Below are 20075 nucleotides of genomic sequence, written 5' to 3'. Positions count from 1 at the left end.
TAAGCCCCCCCATGACTGCTCTGTGTGTACGGGTATTCCCCACAGCTCACAGTGACTGTGTGTCCCCCTTCTGTGTAAACCCTTCAAAAAAGTCCCTTTTTTAAAAAAAAATAATCTAGTCACTTAATCCACGACCGTCTGTGGGGCATTGCTGTGCGCAATTGGCTGCCGCGTTCGCCCACAAATATACAGTCAATTCACTTTACAGTGTATTCTGTGAAGCGCTTTGAGATGTCTCGAAGATATGATAATTCGCTGTATCAAATGCCGGGATTATTATTGTTATTATTATTACTGTTGTTACTATTGTTGCTATTATTATTGTTATTATTATTGTTATGGTATTGCTGGTTGTGGTGTACCCAGTGCTGGAAGTCAATGCCGATGTGGTGTTTATTGTGTAGGTGCGAGCGTACGGGCCGGGGCTGAAGGGCGGTGTGGTGGGTAAACCAGCCCCGTTCACCATCGATACCAAGGGTGCGGGCACGGGGGGCCTGGGGCTGACGGTGGAGGGGCCGTGCGAGGCCAAGATTGAGTGCCAGGATAATGGTGACGGTTCCTGCTCCGTGTCTTACCTGCCCACTGACCCCGGAGAGTACACCGTCAACATCCTCTTTGCCGACGTGCACATCCCTGGCTCCCCGTTCAAGGCTGACATCAAGTCGCTGTTTGACCCCAGCAAGGTGACGGCCAGTGGGCCGGGGCTGGAGCGCGGGAAGGCCGGCGAGGTGGCCAGCTTCACCGTGGACTGTTCCAAGGCTGGCGAGGCCGAGCTCACCATCGAGATCATCTCTGACGCCGGGGTGAAGGCCGAGGTCCACATCCAGAACAACAGCGACGGCACCTACTCCATTACCTACATCCCCCAGGCACATGGCACCTGCACCATCACCATCAAGTATGGTGGACACCCCGTCCCCAAGTTCCCAGCCAGGGTCCAGGTGGATCCCGCCATCGACCTGAGCGGCGTCAAGGTGTTCGGGCCAGGAGTGGAGCCTCGCGGTAGTCCTGCTCTCTCAGCACATGGCTCTGTGGGTGACTTGTGTCACACAGCGACCGAGCCGGGCTGCCGCACAGCGACCGAGCCGGGCTGACGCACAGCGCCCGAGCCGGCCTGACGCACAGCGCCCGAGCCGGCCTGACGCACAGCGCCCGAGCCGGCCTGACGCACAGCGCCCGAGCCGGGCTGACGCACAGCGCCCGAGCCGGGCTGACGCACAGCGCCCGAGCCGGGCTGACGCACAGCGCCCGAGCCGGGCTGACGCACAGCGCCCGAGCCGGGCTGACGCACAGCGCCCGAGCCAGGTTGACGCACAGCGGCCGAGCTTCATGTTCAGCTGGAATGGTTTCAGATAGGATTGAGATTGTGTTATTTAGGAACTGGGAAGACCACATTACAAAACACTTTAACAACGTTCCTTAAATATGGAGCAGAACGTGTTCAGGTAATATATTTTCCCACACTCCCCGCTCTCTAATCTCTGCCAGAACGTGCCCACACTCCCTGCTTCGCTCTCTGCTCCCTGCCCACACTCACTTCTCTGCTGTCTCCAGGTGTGCTGCGGGAAGTGACGACGGAGTTCACTGTTGATTGTCGCTCAGTATCGAGGAGTGGAGGAGCTCATGTCAAAGCTCGGATTACCAACCCGTCCGGAGCCGCCACCGACAGCTATGTCAGGGACAACGGGGATGGCACGTACCGTGTGGAGTACAGTGCGTACGAGGATGGTGAGTGCCGTGGGCACGGCTTTAATCCCATCAGTGAGAAACCTCTGACACAGTGGTTACCAGCGCAGCAACTTAGTCTCTGCCAACCAGCACCATTACCAGCCATCAGGGCTGACCACTGTGCCAGAGACCTGGAGCGGGACTGCAGAAAGGTTGATGTGGTCCAGGGCTGGATTAAGGGATGCTGGGCTGGGATGGATGGGCACAGGGTTGTGTGGGCGCTGGGTGGGGGCTGGGCTGGGTAGCACAGGGTTGGTCCTGTGTAATGAATGCGTGCTGTTTGTCCAGGGCTCCATGTGATTGAGGTGCTTTACGACGACATCCCATTGCCCAAAAGCCCGTTCCGTGTTGGTGTGACAGAGGGCTGTGATCCCAGCCGTGTGCGAGCCTATGGGCCAGGCCTGGAGGGTGGCCTAGTCAACAAACCCAATCGCTTCACTGTGGAGACCAGGTGAGGCTCGAGAGGCACTCACACTGTGTGTATGTGTGTGTGTAGGGGAGTGGGGCTCACTGTGTGTGAGTAGAGGAGTGGGGCTCACTGTGTGTGAGTAGGGTAGTGGGGCTCACTGTGTGTGTGTGTGTGGGAGTGGGGCTCACTGTGTGCGTGTGGGAGTGGGGCTCACTGTGTGGGGGGGAGTGGGGCTCACTGTGTGTGTGTGTGGGAGTGGGGCTCACTGTGTGTGTGTGTGTGTAGGGGAGCAGGGACGGGAGGTCTGGGCCTGGCTATTGAAGGGCCGTCGGAGGCCAAGATGTCCTGTAAAGACAACAAGGATGGCAGCTGCAGTGTGGAGTACATCCCCTTCACTGCCGGCGACTACGATGTCAACATCACGTTCGGGGGCCATCCCATCCCTGGTGAGTGACCTCTGCCCCCGTCCCCACCTGTTGCCTCCAGCCCGCTCTCCTCCACCCACTACCCCCGGCCCTACCTGCTGTCCCACGCCGCGGCCACCTCCCACCACTCTCCCCTGCCTGCCCACTGCTCCTCTCGCTCGTTCTCATCAGTTGCCCCCACCCTTCTTGCTCTCAGACTCTGCCTCCGCCTGTGCTCTCTATTGACAACGAAGTTAATGTCAGTCTGTCAGACAGACACATTCATGCGTGTGGCTAACGTGTACCTATGTTTCTGGTGTGACAGGGAGTCCTTTCCGTGTACCGGTGAAGGACGTGGTGGACCCCAGCAAAGTGAAGTGCACGGGGTCGGGGCTGGGCACAAGGGTCAGGGCACATGTCCCCCAGACCTTCACTGTGGACGCCAGCAAAGCTGGAGTTGCTCCCCTGGGAGTGCAGGTGCTCGGGCCCACAGGTGAGAGCAGTGACCGCTACACACACGCGCACACACAGTGAGCCCCGCCCTGGTTACACCTGTAACTTCACCCCGCCCTCAGCCTCGCCCTCGCTCTCCCCCAGCCTCAAACTCGTTCTCCCCCAGCCTCGCCCTCGGCCCTACCCTCCTCGCTTTCCACCAGCCCTCGTTCTCCCCCAGCCTCGCCCTCGCTCTCCCCCAGCTTCGCCCTCGCTCTCCCCCAGCCTCGCCCTCGCTCTCCCCAGCCTCGCCCTCGCTCTCCCCCAGCCGCTCTCGCCTCCCTCGCTCTCCCCCAGCCTCGCCCTCGCTCTCCCCCAGCCTCGCCCTCGCTCTCCCCCAGCCTCGCCCTCGCTCTCCCCCAGCCTCGCCCTCGCTCTCCCCCAGCCTCGCCCTCGCTCTCCCCCAGCCTCGCCCTCGCTCTCCCCCAGCCTCGCCCTCGCTCTCCCCCAGCCTCGCCCTCGCTCTCCCCCAGCCTCGCCCTCGCTCTCCCCCAGCCTCGCCCTCGCTCTCCCCCAGCCTCGCCCTCGCTCTCCCCCAGCCTCGCCCTCGCTCCATCCACAGCTTCGCACCGCCCTTGGCCCTGCCCCTTGGCCCCACCCCCACAGGGTGACAGACAGTTGACGTGTGATGATCTCTGGGTGATGTTTGGCTCCTCTCTTGATGAAGGTGTGGCGGAAGCAGTGAAGGTGATGGATAAGGGAGACGGCACACATGCTGTCTCCTACACACCATCAGCAGACGGTCCCTACACCGTGTCTGTCAGATACGCTGAGCAGGAGGTTCCTCGCAGGTGAGACCAGGAGAAACATTGACGTTTGTACCTCCAGCCCCACACAGGGTCAGGCTTCGCTCTGATTGGCCGAGGTGCAGGGTCAGACACTAACCTCTCAACAAAAATTTACTTGTATATTTAGCTTTGGCGACTCCCAACATCTCCCACTGATTGCTGCCTGAGCTAGTGGGAGAGGCTGGGTGTTGAGGTGGGAGAGGCTGAAGCGGGGGGAGGGAGGAGGTAACCGTAGGTACGGTCGAAGAGGAACCAGGTGCAACCTGAAGATGGGGAAGGAGGGGGCGAGGTGGATGGATAGAGGTAGAGTGTTCCAGAGTTTCGGGGCGTAGTGGCTGAAAGCACAGCCATCGATGGTGGAACGGAGGGCACAAGTGTTAAGCAGGAGGCCAGAGCCAGTTGAGCAGAGGCAGCAAGTGGTGAGCTGGGAGGTAAGCTGGTCGGAGAGTTAAGGAGGTGCTGGGGCATGAAGGGATTACACCCCTGGGACCTGGGCACAGGACACGCCCGACCCCCCCCCCCCTCCCCAGGGCTCATGGTGACACTAACACCGGCTTCCTGTCTTTCAGCCCCTTCAAGATCAACGTTCTCCCCACGCACGACGCCAGTAAGGTCCGAGCCAGCGGCCCCGGGCTCAACGCCTCAGGAGTGTCAGCCAGCCTGCCCCTGGAGTTCACCATCGATGCTCGCGATGCGGGGGAGGGGCTGCTCACTGTGCAGATCATTGTACGTTTCACACGCACAGCACTCAGCGCCACCGTCACCCACCCTCGTCCTCAACCCCCCACACCCATCCTCGCCCAGCACCACCTTTGTGCAACACCATCCTCGCCCTCATCCCCCACTCCCACCCTCGCCCTTACAGCCATCGCCTCCCGCCCCTTGCCCCGTTCGTCTGGCGCTGTATCCTCAGTAACGGATTGTCTCACTGTAACTCCATCTTGTATCAGGACCCGGAGGGGAAGCCGAAGAAAGCAAACATCCGTGACAACGGTGACGGCACCTACACGGTGAGCTACGTGCCGGACATGACCGGCCGCTACACCATCACCATCAAGTACGGTGGGGATGAGATCCCGTACTCCCCCTACCGCATCCACGCCCTGCCCACCGGGGATGCCAGCAAGTGCCTCGTCACAGGTAGGAGCTCTGTCGTGCCAGTATCCGTGCCCCCGTCACAGCACAGTGCCAGCCTGGCCCTGCCTTCCTCACAGCACAGCACCGGGTAGACTGGCCTGTTTCCGTGCTATAACGTTCCTTGCCACATGTGTATGTGGTGAGTGTGTGTAACGTGAGTGTGTAATTGGTGTGTGTGTACTCAGTCAACCTGATTTAGGATTGACAAACTTTCTCTTTCTCCACAGTGTCCATTGGAGGCCACGGGCTGGGTGAGTCCTCTTTACTGTTCACTCTTCTGGTTAGGCCGGCTCTTCTCATTACCGGTTGTCTGTCGCGTGTGAGTGCGGGGCATGGTGTGGTTGAGGAGTGCAGGTGCTGTGTGCGGGGAAGTGTGTGTGTGTGAGTGCGGGGCAGGGTGTGTGTGTGTGTGGGGTGGGGGGTGAGGGGCAGTGTGTGTGAGTGGGGGGCATTGTAAGTGGGCTGTGCCCTGCTCAGTGCCTTGCTTGACCCTAGCCCTGCGATGCCCAGGGCAGTGTGGCTCAGCTTCCGGCAGTGAGGAGTCTCTGTGGGTGGCACTAGCGGAGCCTGTTTGGGGCTGGTCAGTGATTGGGTGTCAGTATCAGTGGGTGGCAGTGAGCAGTGCCAGTGGGTGGCAGTGAGCAGTGCCAGTGGGTGGCAGTGAGCAGTGCCAGTGGGTGGCAGTGAGCAGTGCCAGTGTGGCAGTGAGCAGTGCCAGTGGGTGGCAGTGAGCAGTGCCAGTGGGTGGCAGTGAGCAGTGCCAGTGGGTGGCAGTGAGCAGTGCCAGTGGGTGGCAGTGAGCAGTGCCAGTGGGTGGCAGTGAGCAGTGCCAGTGGGTGGCAGTGAGCAGTGCGGCACTAGCGAAGCCTGGTTGGGGTTAGTCAGTGAGTGGCAGTAACTGTCTGACCCCCATGGCAGGCGCTGGGTTGGGCCCCACTATACAGATCGGGGAGGAGACGGTGATCACAGTGGATGCCAAGGCTGCAGGGAAGGGCAAGGTGACATGTAAGGTGTCCACGCCGGATGGTGCTGAGCTGGACGTTGACGTGGTGGAGAACCAGGACGGCACCTTTGACATTTACTACACAGCCCCCGAGCCCGGAAAATATGTCATCACCATCCGCTTCGGGGGGGAACAGATTCCCAACAGCCCCTTCCACGTGGTGGTGAGTGTGAGCAGCAACAACTAACTAACCAGTCACCAGCCGTCACCAACAAGCCATCCAACCACAAAGCCACTCACCCAACAACTAACCAGTCACCCCGTCACCGATCCACCCACCCACCGGTAGCTGGTGACTCCCCTGTGAGATCACATTGTCCCCCGCCCCCTACACACACACGCACACACTCTCTCCCACACGCTCCCTTGTAGCTGACTGGTTTAGATGTATTTCCTTCCCTTTTGAGGTCTTGGCATATCTACCTCGCGTTTACTTTCTTGGTGGCGTTTAGCACCTTATACCTGGGAAAGGTGCCCGGAGCTGAGCTGCCTGTGTTGGAGGCTGCGGTGCTCGCTCACTGCTCAGCACTGTGTCCCTCTGTCTCCCCCAGGCCACCGAGGAGCCCATTGTGCCAGTGGATGTCGCTGACCATGGCCTTCGTCCCTTCAGCCTGGTCATTCCCTTCACTGTGCAGACAGGGGAGATCACAGGTACCACTAATGCTACACTCTCTCCCCGTCTTGTGTATGCCCATGTGTGCGTGCCTGAGTGCGAGTGTGTGTACATATGTATACCCACAATGTTACCCCCCGCCTCACCCCCCAGGGCTCACGGCTTGTGTGTCTGTACAGGTGAAGTGCGAATGCCATCGGGAAAAGCTGCCCGACCCAAGATCACAGATAACAAGGATGGCACCGTGACTGTGAAGTTCGCTCCTAGTGAGAAGGGGCTGCACGAGATGGACATCAAATACGATGGCAACCACATCCCAGGTACATCCCAGGCCACACCCACACCCCAGGTATATCGCAGCCCACACCCACACCCCAGGTATATCGCAGCCCACACCCCAGGTATATCACAGCCCACACCCACCCCAGGTATACCCCAGGTCGCACCCACACCCCAGGTGTGTCCCAGGCCACACCCCAGGTGAATACCAGGCCACATTTACACCCTAGGCCACATCCGAAGTATGTACCAGACTATATCTCAGATACATACCACGCCACTACTGCATGCCAGGCCACATCCATTTTGAGGTGGCGTTAGGGTGTATGTGGGGGGGGGAATTATGTTACCGGGGTGAGTCTCTCTCTCTCTGTCTCTCTCTCTGTCTCTCCCCCCTCTCACTCTCGCTCTCTCTCTCTCGCTGTAGGGAGCCCACTGCAGTTCTATGTCGATGCGATAAACAGTGGTCATGTGACTGCCTTCGGGCCTGGGCTGAGCCACGGGATGGTGAACAAGCTGGCCTCCTTCACCATCATCACCAAGGATGCCGGAGAAGGTCAGTGTGACATATCTGGTCAGTGTGACACTCTGTGGTCAGTGTGACTCTGTGGTCAGTGTGACTCTGTGGTCAGTGTGACTCTGTGGTCAGTGTGACACTGTGGTCAGTGTGACACTGTGGCTGTAACAGTGAAATGCTGTTGTGTGCTTTCCTTACACAGGGGGTCTGTCACTGGCCGTTGAGGGTCCGTCTAAAGCTGAGATCACATGTCAGGACAACAAGGATGGGACCTGCACCGTGTCCTACCTGCCAACCGCCCCTGGGGACTACAACATCATCGTTCGCTTCGATGACAAGCACATTGCAGGCAGTCCATTCATGTCCAAGATCACAGGTAAGCCCCCCACTCCGTACATACCACCTCCCGCCACATACACATCCCCACACACCAGCCCCCCCACACGCACCCCAGCCCCCACACACACCCCAGCCCCCCCACACACACCCCAGCCCCCCCACACGCACCCCAGCCCCCCACGCGGATACATACCAGCCGTCCCACACACATCAGCCCCCCCCCCCCGCCACATACACAAACAGACGTCTCAAAGCGCTTCACAGAATATACTGTACAGTGAATTGACTATATTTTGTGGGTGAAATGCGGCAAACAGAGGTGGAATGAGTGACCAAATTATTATTAATTTTTTTTTAAGGATTATTAGCCCGGGAAAAGCAATCCACTAATTGACAACAACCAGGTTCCTACTTACTGCTAGGATAGATAGTTAGATCTAATGGGAAATTCAGGAGAAACTTCTTCATGCACAGGATAGTGAATGTGAAACTCACAGCTGTGCTTAAAGCAAATAGCATAAATGTATAAGAGAATATATGTATATGTAATGTTGTTGGCATTGGGACCTGGCAGGTGATGACTCGATGAGAACATCACAGCTCAATGTGGGGACATCAGCGGATGTTTCGCTGAAGATCACAGAGACAGACCTGAGCCTCCTGACAGCCAGCATCGAAGCCACGTCCGGCAGTGACGAGCCCTGCCTCCTGAAGAGACTGCCCAATAGGCATATCGGTGAGTGCCCGCTCTCCAACGCGCCCCCCCACAATGCACCCCCCCCAATGCACCCCCCCCTCCCAACGTCCCCGCCCAGCCTGGCCCACCCCAACATCAGTGGCCGGGTCGTCAGCCTCTCTGCCTCCACCCTTTGGAACTCCATCCCACAGTCCCTGCGGCTCGCTCCCTCCCTCCTCTCCTCCCAAGGCACATCTCAAGACCTTACTCTCCGACTGCGCCTTCGGCCACTCTCCTACCCCCACCCTCCCTGCCCTCCACCCCGCCTGATCCCAAACCACTGCTCAGGTCCAAATGCCTGACTGTCCAGCGCCTTGGGATGTCCTCCCGATGTGAAAGGTGCCGTGTAAATGTAATGTGTTGTTGTCTGTGACAGGAATCTCCTTCACCCCGAAGGAGGTGGGTGAGCACGTGGTCAGTGTGAAGAAGAACGGCCGACACGTGGCCAACAGCCCCTTTAAAATCATGGTGGGCGCCTCGGAGATCGGGGACGCCAGCAAGGTCAAGGTGTCAGGGAAAGGGCTGGTCGAGGGTCACACCTTTGAGGTGTCTGAATTCATTGTGGATACCAGACATGCCGGTAAGCCACGCACACGCAAGGCACACGCAACATACATGGGAGCCACACAGTGTCCTAAACACAAGTTGGCGAGAGCCAAGGCTTGGGGAGACCCCAGGGTGTGTGTTGGGGTAACTGCTGGAGTCTAATCAGCTAAACCCACACAGGTTGGCCATCGATATCACTGTCTGGCAGCTTTCCCACTGCTTGTCCAGCTGGGACCACCCTCCCCGTCAGGGCTTTGGCTGTGGGGTTACCAGGAGCTGAGGGAGAGGATTCCCTGCCCCCAGTGACTGGTCGGCCCTTCCAGGTCCTGCTGATGAACCGGGCCGGGCTGTGCTGCCATCAACAGTGAGTGGCCTGGAATACTGCGGCCCCTCCTGGCTCAGGAACCAGACTAGATACAATCACAGAGGTTGGGCTCAATTTCCACTGGCAGATGGGGAGTCTGGAAGGTTGAGAAGGGACAGTCTTATCCCCTCATGTGATCGCCTTCACAGTCATCCCCTCCTGCCCTGCGCTGACCGACAATCACCCTCACAACTCTCCCCCTGTGATGGCCGACAATCCTCCACGTACACTGATTGTTCACATCATGTTTGTGTGACGTTGCTGTTGCTAATCGACTGCTGTATTCACCCACACTGTTCAGCAAAGGCCGGTGATGTATTTTGAGAGACAGTGTGATGTTCTGAACTGAGTGTTAGTGTTATTGTGGGGATGTGCTGAGGGGTCGGTGGGCTGGGGCTGAAAGGATGGTGGGAGGATGTGCTGGGAATGTTTCCTGATATTGCCCTATGCTGTGAGCAGGTTACGGTGGGCTGGGGCTGTCAATCGAGGGCCCCAGCAAAGTGGACATTAACTGTGATGATCAGGAGGACGGCACGTGCAAGGTCAGTTACTGTCCCACCGAGCCCGGAAACTACATCATCAACATCAAGTTTGCTGAGCACCATGTACCAGGTAAGGGCCCCGAGTGTGAGTGTGTGTCTGTGTGAGTGTCTGTGTGTCAGTGAGTGTGTGTGTGTGTGTCTTGGTGCGTATGTGTCTCGGTGCGTATGTGTCTCGGTGTGTGTGTGTGTGTGTGTCTCGATGTGTGTGAATCGCAGTGTGTGTCTCGGTGTGAATCTCGGAGTGTGCCTGACGGAGATGTGTTGGTGCTGTAGGCAGCCCGTTCACAGTGAAGATGACAGGAGAGGGCAGGATAAAGGAGAGCATTACCAGACGTCGTCAGGCGCCCTCCATAGCCACCGTGGGCAGCACCTGTGACCTGAACCTCAAGATACCAGGTATGTCTGCGCCCACGGCCTCCCTCCTCGTCTTCACACAGTCTGTCTGCAACACGTCCTGTCCAGCTGGGGACAACCCTCCCCCCACCACCCACACAACCAGCCCCCACCCACACCTTACAATAAACCCTGTGAAGCATTTTGTGACCCACGTTGACTTTCATCATGTCCAGCCTCCCCTGCACATGCCTCAGACCATCTAGCACTCTGCTGCCCTGTCCTCTCCCTCACAGCTCTGCCAGCTGTCACCCCCCCTCCTCGCCCATCTCCCCACCCTCGCCCCGCTCCGCCACTTCCCATCCCCCACAGCAGCCAGTTCAGGAGCCTCGTCCTCACTTCCCAGTGGAGTGGGGGGGACGGGACAGGGTACAGATTGCTCTAAAGCCTGCTTTCACTCACCATCTCGCTGACTCTCAATCCTCCTTCCTCTCTTCGCGCCGCTCTCTCTCTCTCTATCCCCACCGCTCGCTCGCTCTCCCTGCCGCACTCTCTCTCCCCGCTGCTCTCTCTCTCCCCCACGCCGCTCTCTCATTCTCCCTGCTACTCTCTCTCTCTCCCTACATCTCTCTCTCTCCACCACTTTTTCTCTTTTTCCGCCACTCTCTATCTCTCTTGTGTTCTCACTGTCGCTCGCTTTCTCCTCGACACTCTTTCTTGCTCTCTCTCTCTCTCCTATCGCTCTCTCTCTCCCTATCGCTCTCTCTAACCTCACCGCTCTCTCTTGCTTTCTCTCCCTATTGCTCTCGCTATTCTTGCCGCTCTCTCAGGGAATTGGTTTCAGATGGTGTCAGCCCAGGAGCGCCTGACCCGCACCTTCACGCGCAGCAGCCACACGTACACTCGCACAGAGCGGACGGAGATCAGTAAAACTCGGGCCGGGGAGACCAAGCGCGAGGTGCGAGTGGAGGAGTCCACACAGGTCGGGGGCGATCCCTTCCACAACGTGTTCGGGGAGTTCCTGGGCCGAGAGAGTCTGGGCACCTTCGGTAACATAGCGAGGCCTGAGGGTGAGAGACTGTCGGTGTCTCTGTACTGTCTGTGTCTGACACAGCCCCTGTCTGTGTGTCTGTGTGTCTATTTGTGACACAGTCCCTGTCTCTATGTCTCTGGATTGTGTGTGCCTTAATGTTGTGTTGGGGTCGGGGGAGTGACCACTTTGTCCTCTCTCTTGGTGTCAGTCGGGATGTGTTCTGAGGGGCACTGTGTGTTTCTGGGGGGTGTTTGGGGGGTGTTAGTATGTGTCTGGGAGTGGGTTAGTGAGTGTTTCGGGGGCGAGCAGTATGTGCCTGGGAGGGGGTTGCTAGTGTGTGTTGTGGGGCGGGGGCAGTGTGAGTGTGATGGGGGAGTTTGTGTGTGGGAAGGTAAGTGTGTGTCTCGGGGGTGGGGGGGGGGGTTAGTGCATGTTTCGGGGGGCAGTTTGTTGGGAGGGGGGAATTAGTGACGGGACAGTGTACGGTGACTAACTCTTTGCCTCTCGCTCACAGTGGAGATGGGGGTGTGAGATGGGTGGGTTAGTATGTGTGTGTCTGGGTGGGGGGAGGTGTGAGGGAGGGACAGTATGTGGTGACTGACCTCTGACCTCTCGCTCACAGTGGAGGTGGGGGTACAGGAGATGAGAGCTCAGGTGACCAGCCCGAGTGGAAAGATGGACGATGCTGAGATCATCGAGGGAGAGGACAGCACGTACAGTGTGCGGTTCGTGCCGCAGGAAATGGGGCCGCACACGGTGAACGTGCGTTACCGGGGTCAGCACGTCCCGGGCAGCCCCTTCCAGTTCACTGTGGGGCCCATGGGCGAAGGCGGCTCACACAAGGTCCGGGCTGGGGGCCCCGGCCTGGAGAGAGGAGTGGCCGCTGTGGCAGGTACGTTGTCACCAGTTACCCTGCGCCGGTTACACTAGTTACTGCTGGTTACACTAGTTATCGCTGGTTATGCTTGTTACTGCTGGTTACTGTGATCACGCTGTGTGTGTGTGTTTGTGTCTATCTCTCTGTTCCTGAACCTCTCGGTGTGTCGCTCACTGTAGCTGAGTTCAGTATCTGGACGCGGGAGGCGGGGGCTGGAGGCTTGTCTATCGCTGTTGAGGGTCCGAGTAAAGCAGAAATCACGTTTGAGGATCGAAAGGATGGATCATGTGGAGTTTCCTACATCGTGCAGGAGCCTGGTCAGTGGGTGTGGGGGGCGGGCAGTGTGTGGGGATCAGTGTGTGTGTTGGGAGCATCGGTGTGGAGGTCATTGTGTATGGGGGTCAGTGTACGCGGGGTGCCAGTGTGCGGTGGGGGGGGTTAGTGTGCGTGTGGTGTGGGGGGTCAGTGTGCGGTGGGGGGGTCAGTGTGTGTGGGGGGTCAGTGTGCGGTGGGGGGGTCAGTGTGCGGTGGGGGGGTCAGTGTGCGGTGGGGGGGTCAGTGTGCGGTGGGGTATCAGTGTGCGGTGGGGACTCAGTGTGCGTGGGGGGGTCAGTTTGCGGGCGGGGAGAATCAGTGTGCGGCAGGGCGTCGGTGTGTGTGGGGGCGCGTCAGTGTGCGGGGAGGGTCAGTGTGGAGGGGGCTGCTCGGTTGTGGAGGGGTTTCTGACGGAGGTCAGGTCGGAGTCAGGCTGATGGTTGTCTGTGTTCCAGGTGATTACGACATCTCCATCAAGTTTAATGAGGAGCACATCCCGGACAGTCCCTTCATCGTCCCCATCGCATCCCCCTCAGACGCTGCTCGGAGGCTCACGGTCACCAGCCTGCAGGTCAGTGACAGCCCCCACCCCAGTCTGACCACTGTCCCACTCCACTACCCGCTGCCTCCGCTCGGCTGACTCCCTTTTAGATCGCGACTAAAGCCTTGCCTCTTCGACCGTGCTTACGCCCCCTCCCCGCCCCCCCACCGACTCGGTGTCAGGCTTCGCAACTGTTAAACGCTCCGAGACGTTGCCCTGTGTGAAGTGGGCTGTGTAAGTGCAGGTTGTTGTCGTTGCTGTTTGTGTGACTTGTTGTTTACTGATGGATTGTTTGACATCCAGGAGTCGGGGTTGAAGGTGAACCAGACGGCGTCGTTTGCGGTTCAGCTGAACGGAGCGCGAGGCGTCATCGATGCCAAAGTTCGCACACCGTCCGGAGCCGTGGAGGAGTGTTATGTATCTGAGCTGGACAGCGGTGAGTATCTGGGGCGGCAGGGGGAGTGGGGGCTGGGGGAGCGGGTCAGGAGGAGTGGGGGTTGTGGGCCTGGGGTAGTGAGGCGGAGGGAGCAGGGCGGGGGGAGTGGGGCGGGGACGACAGGTGTCAGGGCTACTCACTCACACACCAGCTGTCAGTGCCTGTAACACACAACAGCTGCCTACTCCCAGAAACGTCCAGAAGGACAACACAAGGTCAGTTAACTGCTCAAGTGCTGACTGACGGAGCGTGTGGCCATTCCGCCCTTCTCTCGGATTCTTTCACTCCCTTTTACCTCCTCGTTCTCTCCATCCTCTTTTTCATTTCTCCACCTCTTTATGTTCTCTTATTCCCCACTCTCTTTCCAATGTATCTCCTGTTCCCCTCATCATTCCTACATTCTCTTGTTCCCTTCTCTTCTGAATCCCCACACTCTTTCTCTCTCTCGTTCCTCCTCTCTTGCTCATTCCTTCTCTCTCATTCCCTTTCTCTCATTCCCCCTCTCGTGCCCCTCTGTCCTTCCATCCTCTCGTGCTCTCTCTCTCGTTCCCCCTGTTGTGCGCTCTCCTAACCCTGAGTCCCATGGCCTCTGTCTGTCCATCATTAGAGCTTGTGTCTGAGCTTTAATTGTGATCCTGGTCCCGGGAACAGCCGGAACCCCACCTGCTGCCAGGGTATGTGTGAGACAGAGACAGACACCAGCAGCTGGGCAGAGAGAGGAGACTGAGAGGTGGGGGGAGACAGAGAGAGGGAGGGAGAGAGAGAGAGAGGGAGACAACAAGGGCTCACTCTCTCTCTCTGGAGAAGTTCTGTGAAGAATAAGATTAGGGCCTCCCAGTCACAGAGACTATATAACAGTGTCACTGAAGAGACTCTATCAAGTGGATTAGCCTGGCTCAGTTAGTTGCATTCTCATGTCTGAGTCAGAAGGTTCAAGCCCCCTTTTGGGGACTTGGATTTCAGCCCTAAGTGATTTTCCCCCAGTTACCCCCAATGCATACTCTGGGGTCCCCAAGCTTTGGCTCTAGCCAACCTGCGCCTAATACATTCCAACAATCTATCTCTGGGATTTCCAGGTGTAGGTGGGATGTGGGGAATTCTCAGTTTGGTTTGGAGACTCTTAAGCAATGGTGATGTGTTTCAGTGTGAGTCAGACACCGGCCTGGGCAAAAACAAAGTGATATATCAAATGCTATGTGTGTCAGCTTGGCCCAGTGGTTAGAAGGTTGTGAGTTCAATTCCCACATCGGGGCATGAACTCACGTGATCTAAGCTGACGCTCCAGTGCAGTGCTGGGGGTGGTGGGGTTGATATCGACCTTCAGATGATACTTTAAAACTGAGGTCCCGTCTGCCTGTTCAGGTGGATGTTAAAGATCCCGCAGGGCTATTGGAGAAGAGAAGGGAGTTTCTCTCTCTCTCCCGGTGTCCTGGACAACAATCCTCCGAATAAATTTGGTCACTCACTTCATGGCTGTTTGTGGGACGGTTGTACACAACTGGCTACCGTGTTTGCCTAGAGATACACAGTCACTCTTATTTCACAGTGAATCCTATGAGTGTCTTGAGATGTGCTTGTGACGTTTTAAGGTGTAATACAAATCCAAGGATTAATATTCTAAAAACTGGGTCCGTGAGAGAGATTCTGTATAAGACCCTGTGCCACAGTGCCCCCCCCCCCCCGCTGGTTAATGGGACACCACCGCAGCCCTCAGCCTTTCTTAGTCAGGCATCCGTCACATGTGGAAACCCATCACTGTCTCCAAACCAGATAGAGTTCCAAATATGTATAGAAATTCCTCTGTGTCTGGAATATAGTGTTCACTCTCCCTCTCCCTGAAGGGACGCACCCTGCTTACCTAATTCTGGAGAGTATTAAGCCCAGCATGACAAGAGCCAAGGTGTTGGACCCCACTGTGCGTTGAGGTAACTGCTGGAGTCTAACCAGCTGAAGCCACATAGCCTTGCCATTGATATCACTGTCTGGTCAAGCTTTCCAATTGCTTGTCCGGCCAGGACCACCCTACCTGTTAGGGCTGCAGGGTTAACAGGAGCTGAGTGGGAAGACAGGCTTGTTCCTATGCTCTAATTGGCTGCAATATTCACTTCCAGATACACAGTAACTTTACACTAAATCCTGTGAGACGCTATCCTGCGTGGAGGGTGCTATATATGCACGTTGTTGTTGTTGGATGTACTGTAAATTGTATTCTTTTAATCCACGGATACTAAGAGATCCTTAGTATCCTTTGGAGTCCTGTAGCTCAGTGGTTAGAGCACTCGCTTTGCAAGTGAGAGACCTGAGTTCAATTCCAGGCAGAGGGTGAAACCTTGGGCAAGTTTCCTTACTCCACACAGAGCCTAATAATAATCCCTCCAAAAAAACAAAACAATAATAAATTGGTCATTTTCAATCTACGACTGTTTGTGGGACATTGCTGTGCGCAATTGGCTGCCGCGTTCGCCCACAAATATACAGTCAATTCACTTTACAGTGTGTTCTGTGAAGCGCTTTGGGACGTCCTCCTGACGTGAAAAGCGCTATATCAAATGCAAGGATTATTATTATTATTATTATTATTAAATATTTCAGTGAACTTTAAATGACTTAAAGGTGAGGTTCTACGTGTAAGGATTATTTACCATGAATTCCCGATGAGCAACACAGCTCAGCATGAAATGTGTGAGAGCTTTGTCATATCCCTTCCCACTGAGCGATGGTTCCATCAGGTGGAGGTGTGGAGCCTGAGCAGAGGTGGCTTATCTCAGGGTGGATTCCAGCCGCTGGTTATGGTGCTGACTGGACCACAGTAACACACCCACAGATAAGCTGGTGATGATGTGACATCTTCCCGTTCCCAGATAAATACGCAATCCGTTTCATTCCACGGGAGAACGGCATCCACTCCATCCACGTCAAGTTCAACTCCAGCCACATCCCAGGCAGCCCCTTCCGCATCCGTGTGGGGGAGCCAGGCCAGACCGGGGACCCTGGGCTAGTGACTGCCTGTGGCCCAGGCTTGGAGGGAGGAGTAACAGGTACGTACTGGGGAGGGGGTAGATATAGAATAACACACCATCTGCAGGGAGGGAGGGAGTTACAGCCTGGAATCTAGCCTAGGGTTCGGGGGGGTTATGCTGGGGTTCGGCAGTTGTTCCAGGGTTGCGGTGATGGAGGTGGGGGGAGGGTTGCGTTGATGTGGGGGCGGGTAGTATTGCAGCGATGTTGGGGGAGTTGTGGTGTTGTGGGGTGGGGGTTGCGGTGATTTTGGGGTGTTGATTGCCGTGTGTACTGACAGGAGTTGCCGCTGATTTTGTGGTGAACACGTGTGGCGCTGGGGCGGGCGCTCTCTCTGTCACCATCGATGGCCCCTCGAAGGTCAAGATGGATTGTCAGGAATGTCCAGACGGCTACAGGGTTATCTACACCCCAATGGCCCCCGGCAGCTACCTCATCTCCATCAAGTACAGTGGCCCGCAGCACATCGTGGGTAGCCCCTTCAAGGCCAAGGTCACAGGTCAGAGCAACAGAGAGCGGAGTGGGGGTGGTGTGTGTGACTGTGTGGGGGTGTGTGTGTGTGAGGGTCTGAGGATGTGTGTGTCAGGGTATGTGTGTGTGTCAGGGTGTGAGGTGTGTCTGTGTGTGTCAGGGTGTGTGTGTGTGTCAGGGTCTGAGGATGGGTGTGTCAGGGTGTGTGTGTCAGGGTCTGAGGATGGGTGTGTCAGGGTGTGTGTGTCAGGGTCTGAGGATGGGTGTGTCAGGGTGTGTGTCTGGGTTAAGTGAGTGACTGCTCACTCTCTGCCTGTGTTACAGGAGTCCGCCTGTCTGGGGGACACAGTTTACACGAGACATCCAGTGTGCTGGTGGAGACAGTGACAAAGTCGGCCACAGTGGGCGGAGGGTACGGGCCGCTGCCCAAGTTCACGTCTGACGCCAGCAAAGTGGTGTCTCGAGGCCAAGGCCTGTCCAAGGCCTTCATTGGACAGAAAAACGTCTTCACAGTAGATTGTAGCAAAGCAGGTGAGAGGGTCTATACTCTAACCCCATTCCCTCCTCTCTCTCCCCACCGTGTCTGTGCTGGGGCTCACTCCCCCACTGGAGCTCTCTACTCTAACCTCATTCGCTGCTCTCTCTCTCCCCACCGTGTCAGTGCTGGAGCTCGCTCCCCCACTGGAACTCTCTACTCTAACCCCGTTCCATGCTCTCTCTCTCTCTCCCCACCGTGTCTGTGCTGGGGCTCGCTCCCCCACTGGAGCTCTCTAGTCTAACCCCATTCCCTCCTCTCTCTCCCCACCGTGTCAGTGCTGGGGCTCGCTCCCCCACTGGAACTCTCTACTCTAACCCCGTTCCATGCTCTCTCTCTCCCCACCGTGTCTGTGCTGGGGCTCGCTCCCCCACTGGAGCTCTCTACTCTAACCCCATTCCCTCCTCTCTCTCCCCACCGTGTCAGTGCTGGGGCTCGCTCCCCCACTGGAACTCTCTACTCTAACCCCGTTCCATGCTCTCTCTCTCCCCACCGTGTCAGTGCTGGGGCTCGCTCCCCCACTGGAACTCTCTACTCTCACCCCATTCCCTGCTCTCTCCCCACCGTGTCTGTGCTGGGGCTTGCTCCCCCACTGGAGCTCTCTACTCTCACCCCATTCCCTGCTCTCTCCCCACCGTGTCTGTGCTGGGGCTCGCTCCCCCACTGGAGCTCTCAACTCTAACCCCATTCCCTGCTCTCTCTCTCCCCACCGTGTCTGTGCTGGTGAGTAACTCTGGCTCCTGTGTGCAGGGAGCAACATGCTGATGGTGGGAGTTCATGGGCCGAAGACGCCATGTGAGGAGGTGTATGTGAAACACATGGGGAATCGTGTGTATAACGTGACCTACACTGTCAAGGAGAAGGGCGACTACATCCTGATCGTCAAGTGGGGGGACGAAAGTGTTCCCTGCAGTCCTTTCCACGTCGCTGCCACCTGAGACCCAGCCTGCCTGGCGCTGCACAGAATACACTGACTTTACCCCCAAAAATTGAAATCACCTTAAACAAAACAGAAAATGTCAGATTAGTTGAAGTAAAAGAAGATTTTCCCGGATTCTTATTTCCAGACAGGTCTCGGCCTGTGTGCGGGCGACAGGGCAAACCAAACTGATCCCAAACTGACCTGATTCCCTCGTTTCTCTTCCTGCCTTTTGTAAAAGTTCCTGATCTCAAAGCTGATGAATGTCAAAGTATTTTTGTATTGGGTTCAGAACTGGCTCAGACTCACTGGTAAATCCAGACTCAATCAGAAACTGTGTCTGAGAGATCACCCCGTACCCACTGGACCAGTGCAGCTCACTGCAACACTCGCACTGCTCCACTGGTGCTCTCAGACCTGCTGTTTGCTGTCAGCGCAGTCAGAGGAGGGTTCTCTTTCCAGTAACTATTTATAGGCGGTCTCCACTCCTCGTGTTGTCAGAGATACAGACACTACCCGATGGCAGAGACTGTTTGCTACTGGAGAGGTTGCTGCCCCCCCCCCCACTCCCTGCTGCTCTGCCTCTAAATTCAGCCATTCGCTGTCTCTCCCTCCCCCCCAAACACTGTGAATCAGAACAGCGCAACCTCAGATACTGCTCTGGACCCTGAGCTCCAAATCCAGTCTCTTCCCAGGCTCAGTCTTCCTGTAAATCCACAGGATATTCCCAGCTTTCCAGAGAAACTTTAGAGGATTCTTTTCCCATCAGCTGGGAGGGGGGGGGGGGGGGGGAGTCACCTGTCTCTCTGTCCTCTCGCCCCACCTGCCAGAGACGCTGGTCCAGTGGTGGGGGGCGACTGATTGATGTCTGCCTCACGTCCTGCACCAGTCTAACTCCTCCCGAACCAGATTAACTAGCGCTTCATGAGCCATGACCCCAGGAAAGGTGGGGAGGCCCCCAATGGCTGTTTTGTGGGCGGGGGCCCAGTGGCTGTTGGTGGGGGGGACCCAATGGCTGTTTCGGAGTAGGAAGGTGGCAATTAGTGATCAGAGGCTGTGCGCAGTCGTCCCCGGTGGTCTGCGCCACTGGAAGGTTATCTGACCCCGGAACCCTTACCCACTGTGCTCCGACTCCGAGTCTGGCCCCATGACAACAACAACAACCACCACCAAATGACATTTATTTTGCCCACACAGTGCCGCTGCTTTGCATTACTGAGTGCCTCTGACCCCCCTCAGGTGTGTGCTGGGGCGGGGAGGGCACTGCGCTATTAAAGGTTCTTCTCCAGATAACCTTTGTACGTCTGATTGTGTTAAACTGATATTTGATTAACTTACTGTCCGGCGGCAAATAATAAAGTGTAAACGCTACAAACCGCTGCCCCCCCCCCCCCCCCCACCGAGGCACTGCCATCAGCGCAATTGTGGATGAGACGTAAACCGGTCCCATCTGTGGCTGTTCAGCAGTGACTTAAAGATTTCCCCACGTGTGACAGTGTGTGTGGGGGGGACCACTGTGTGGGGGGGGGGGGCGCGGGGAGGGATTGTGCGGGTGGGGAGGGTGTATGTGGGGTGGAGTGTGAATGTGGGGGGGGGGGGGTGTGGGGGGGTGTGGGGGAAGAGATTGATGGTGAGTGTGACCGTACGTGTGGGGAGGAGGGCGGGGCTATGGTTGGGGGCTGGTTGTTAGGGGCGGAGCT

General features: G+C 57.0%; 1 protein-coding gene across 1 annotated transcript in view; it reads left to right on the top strand.

Annotated features, from left to right (window-relative positions):
* Window positions 1-18630, top strand: part of flncb (filamin C, gamma b (actin binding protein 280)) — a 31032-nt gene extending 12402 nt beyond the window's left edge. Inside the window, 27 exon segments of the mRNA XM_042335227.1 lie at window positions 405-1002; window positions 1555-1728; window positions 2017-2179; window positions 2423-2583; window positions 2867-3034; window positions 3701-3824; window positions 4391-4547; window positions 4772-4961; window positions 5186-5209; window positions 5877-6124; window positions 6513-6612; window positions 6754-6894; window positions 7281-7409; window positions 7573-7746; window positions 8284-8445; window positions 8822-9025; window positions 9815-9967; window positions 10171-10293; window positions 11061-11300; window positions 11886-12155; window positions 12320-12457; window positions 12911-13026; window positions 13300-13432; window positions 16294-16470; window positions 16731-16949; window positions 17246-17452; window positions 18207-18630. Coding sequence (XP_042191161.1) covers window positions 405-1002; window positions 1555-1728; window positions 2017-2179; window positions 2423-2583; window positions 2867-3034; window positions 3701-3824; window positions 4391-4547; window positions 4772-4961; window positions 5186-5209; window positions 5877-6124; window positions 6513-6612; window positions 6754-6894; window positions 7281-7409; window positions 7573-7746; window positions 8284-8445; window positions 8822-9025; window positions 9815-9967; window positions 10171-10293; window positions 11061-11300; window positions 11886-12155; window positions 12320-12457; window positions 12911-13026; window positions 13300-13432; window positions 16294-16470; window positions 16731-16949; window positions 17246-17452; window positions 18207-18394 — 4881 coding nt within the window. The 3' untranslated portion in view covers window positions 18395-18630.
* Window positions 18631-20075: the final 1445 nt, after the last annotated feature.

This window comes from Callorhinchus milii, unplaced genomic scaffold, assembly GCF_018977255.1.
Source record: "Callorhinchus milii isolate IMCB2004 unplaced genomic scaffold, IMCB_Cmil_1.0 Scaffold5, whole genome shotgun sequence".
Taxonomy (NCBI): Eukaryota; Metazoa; Chordata; class Chondrichthyes; order Chimaeriformes; family Callorhinchidae; genus Callorhinchus; species Callorhinchus milii.
Note: the sequence above shows the minus strand (reverse complement) of the source record. Positions and strands in the feature narration are given on the sequence as shown.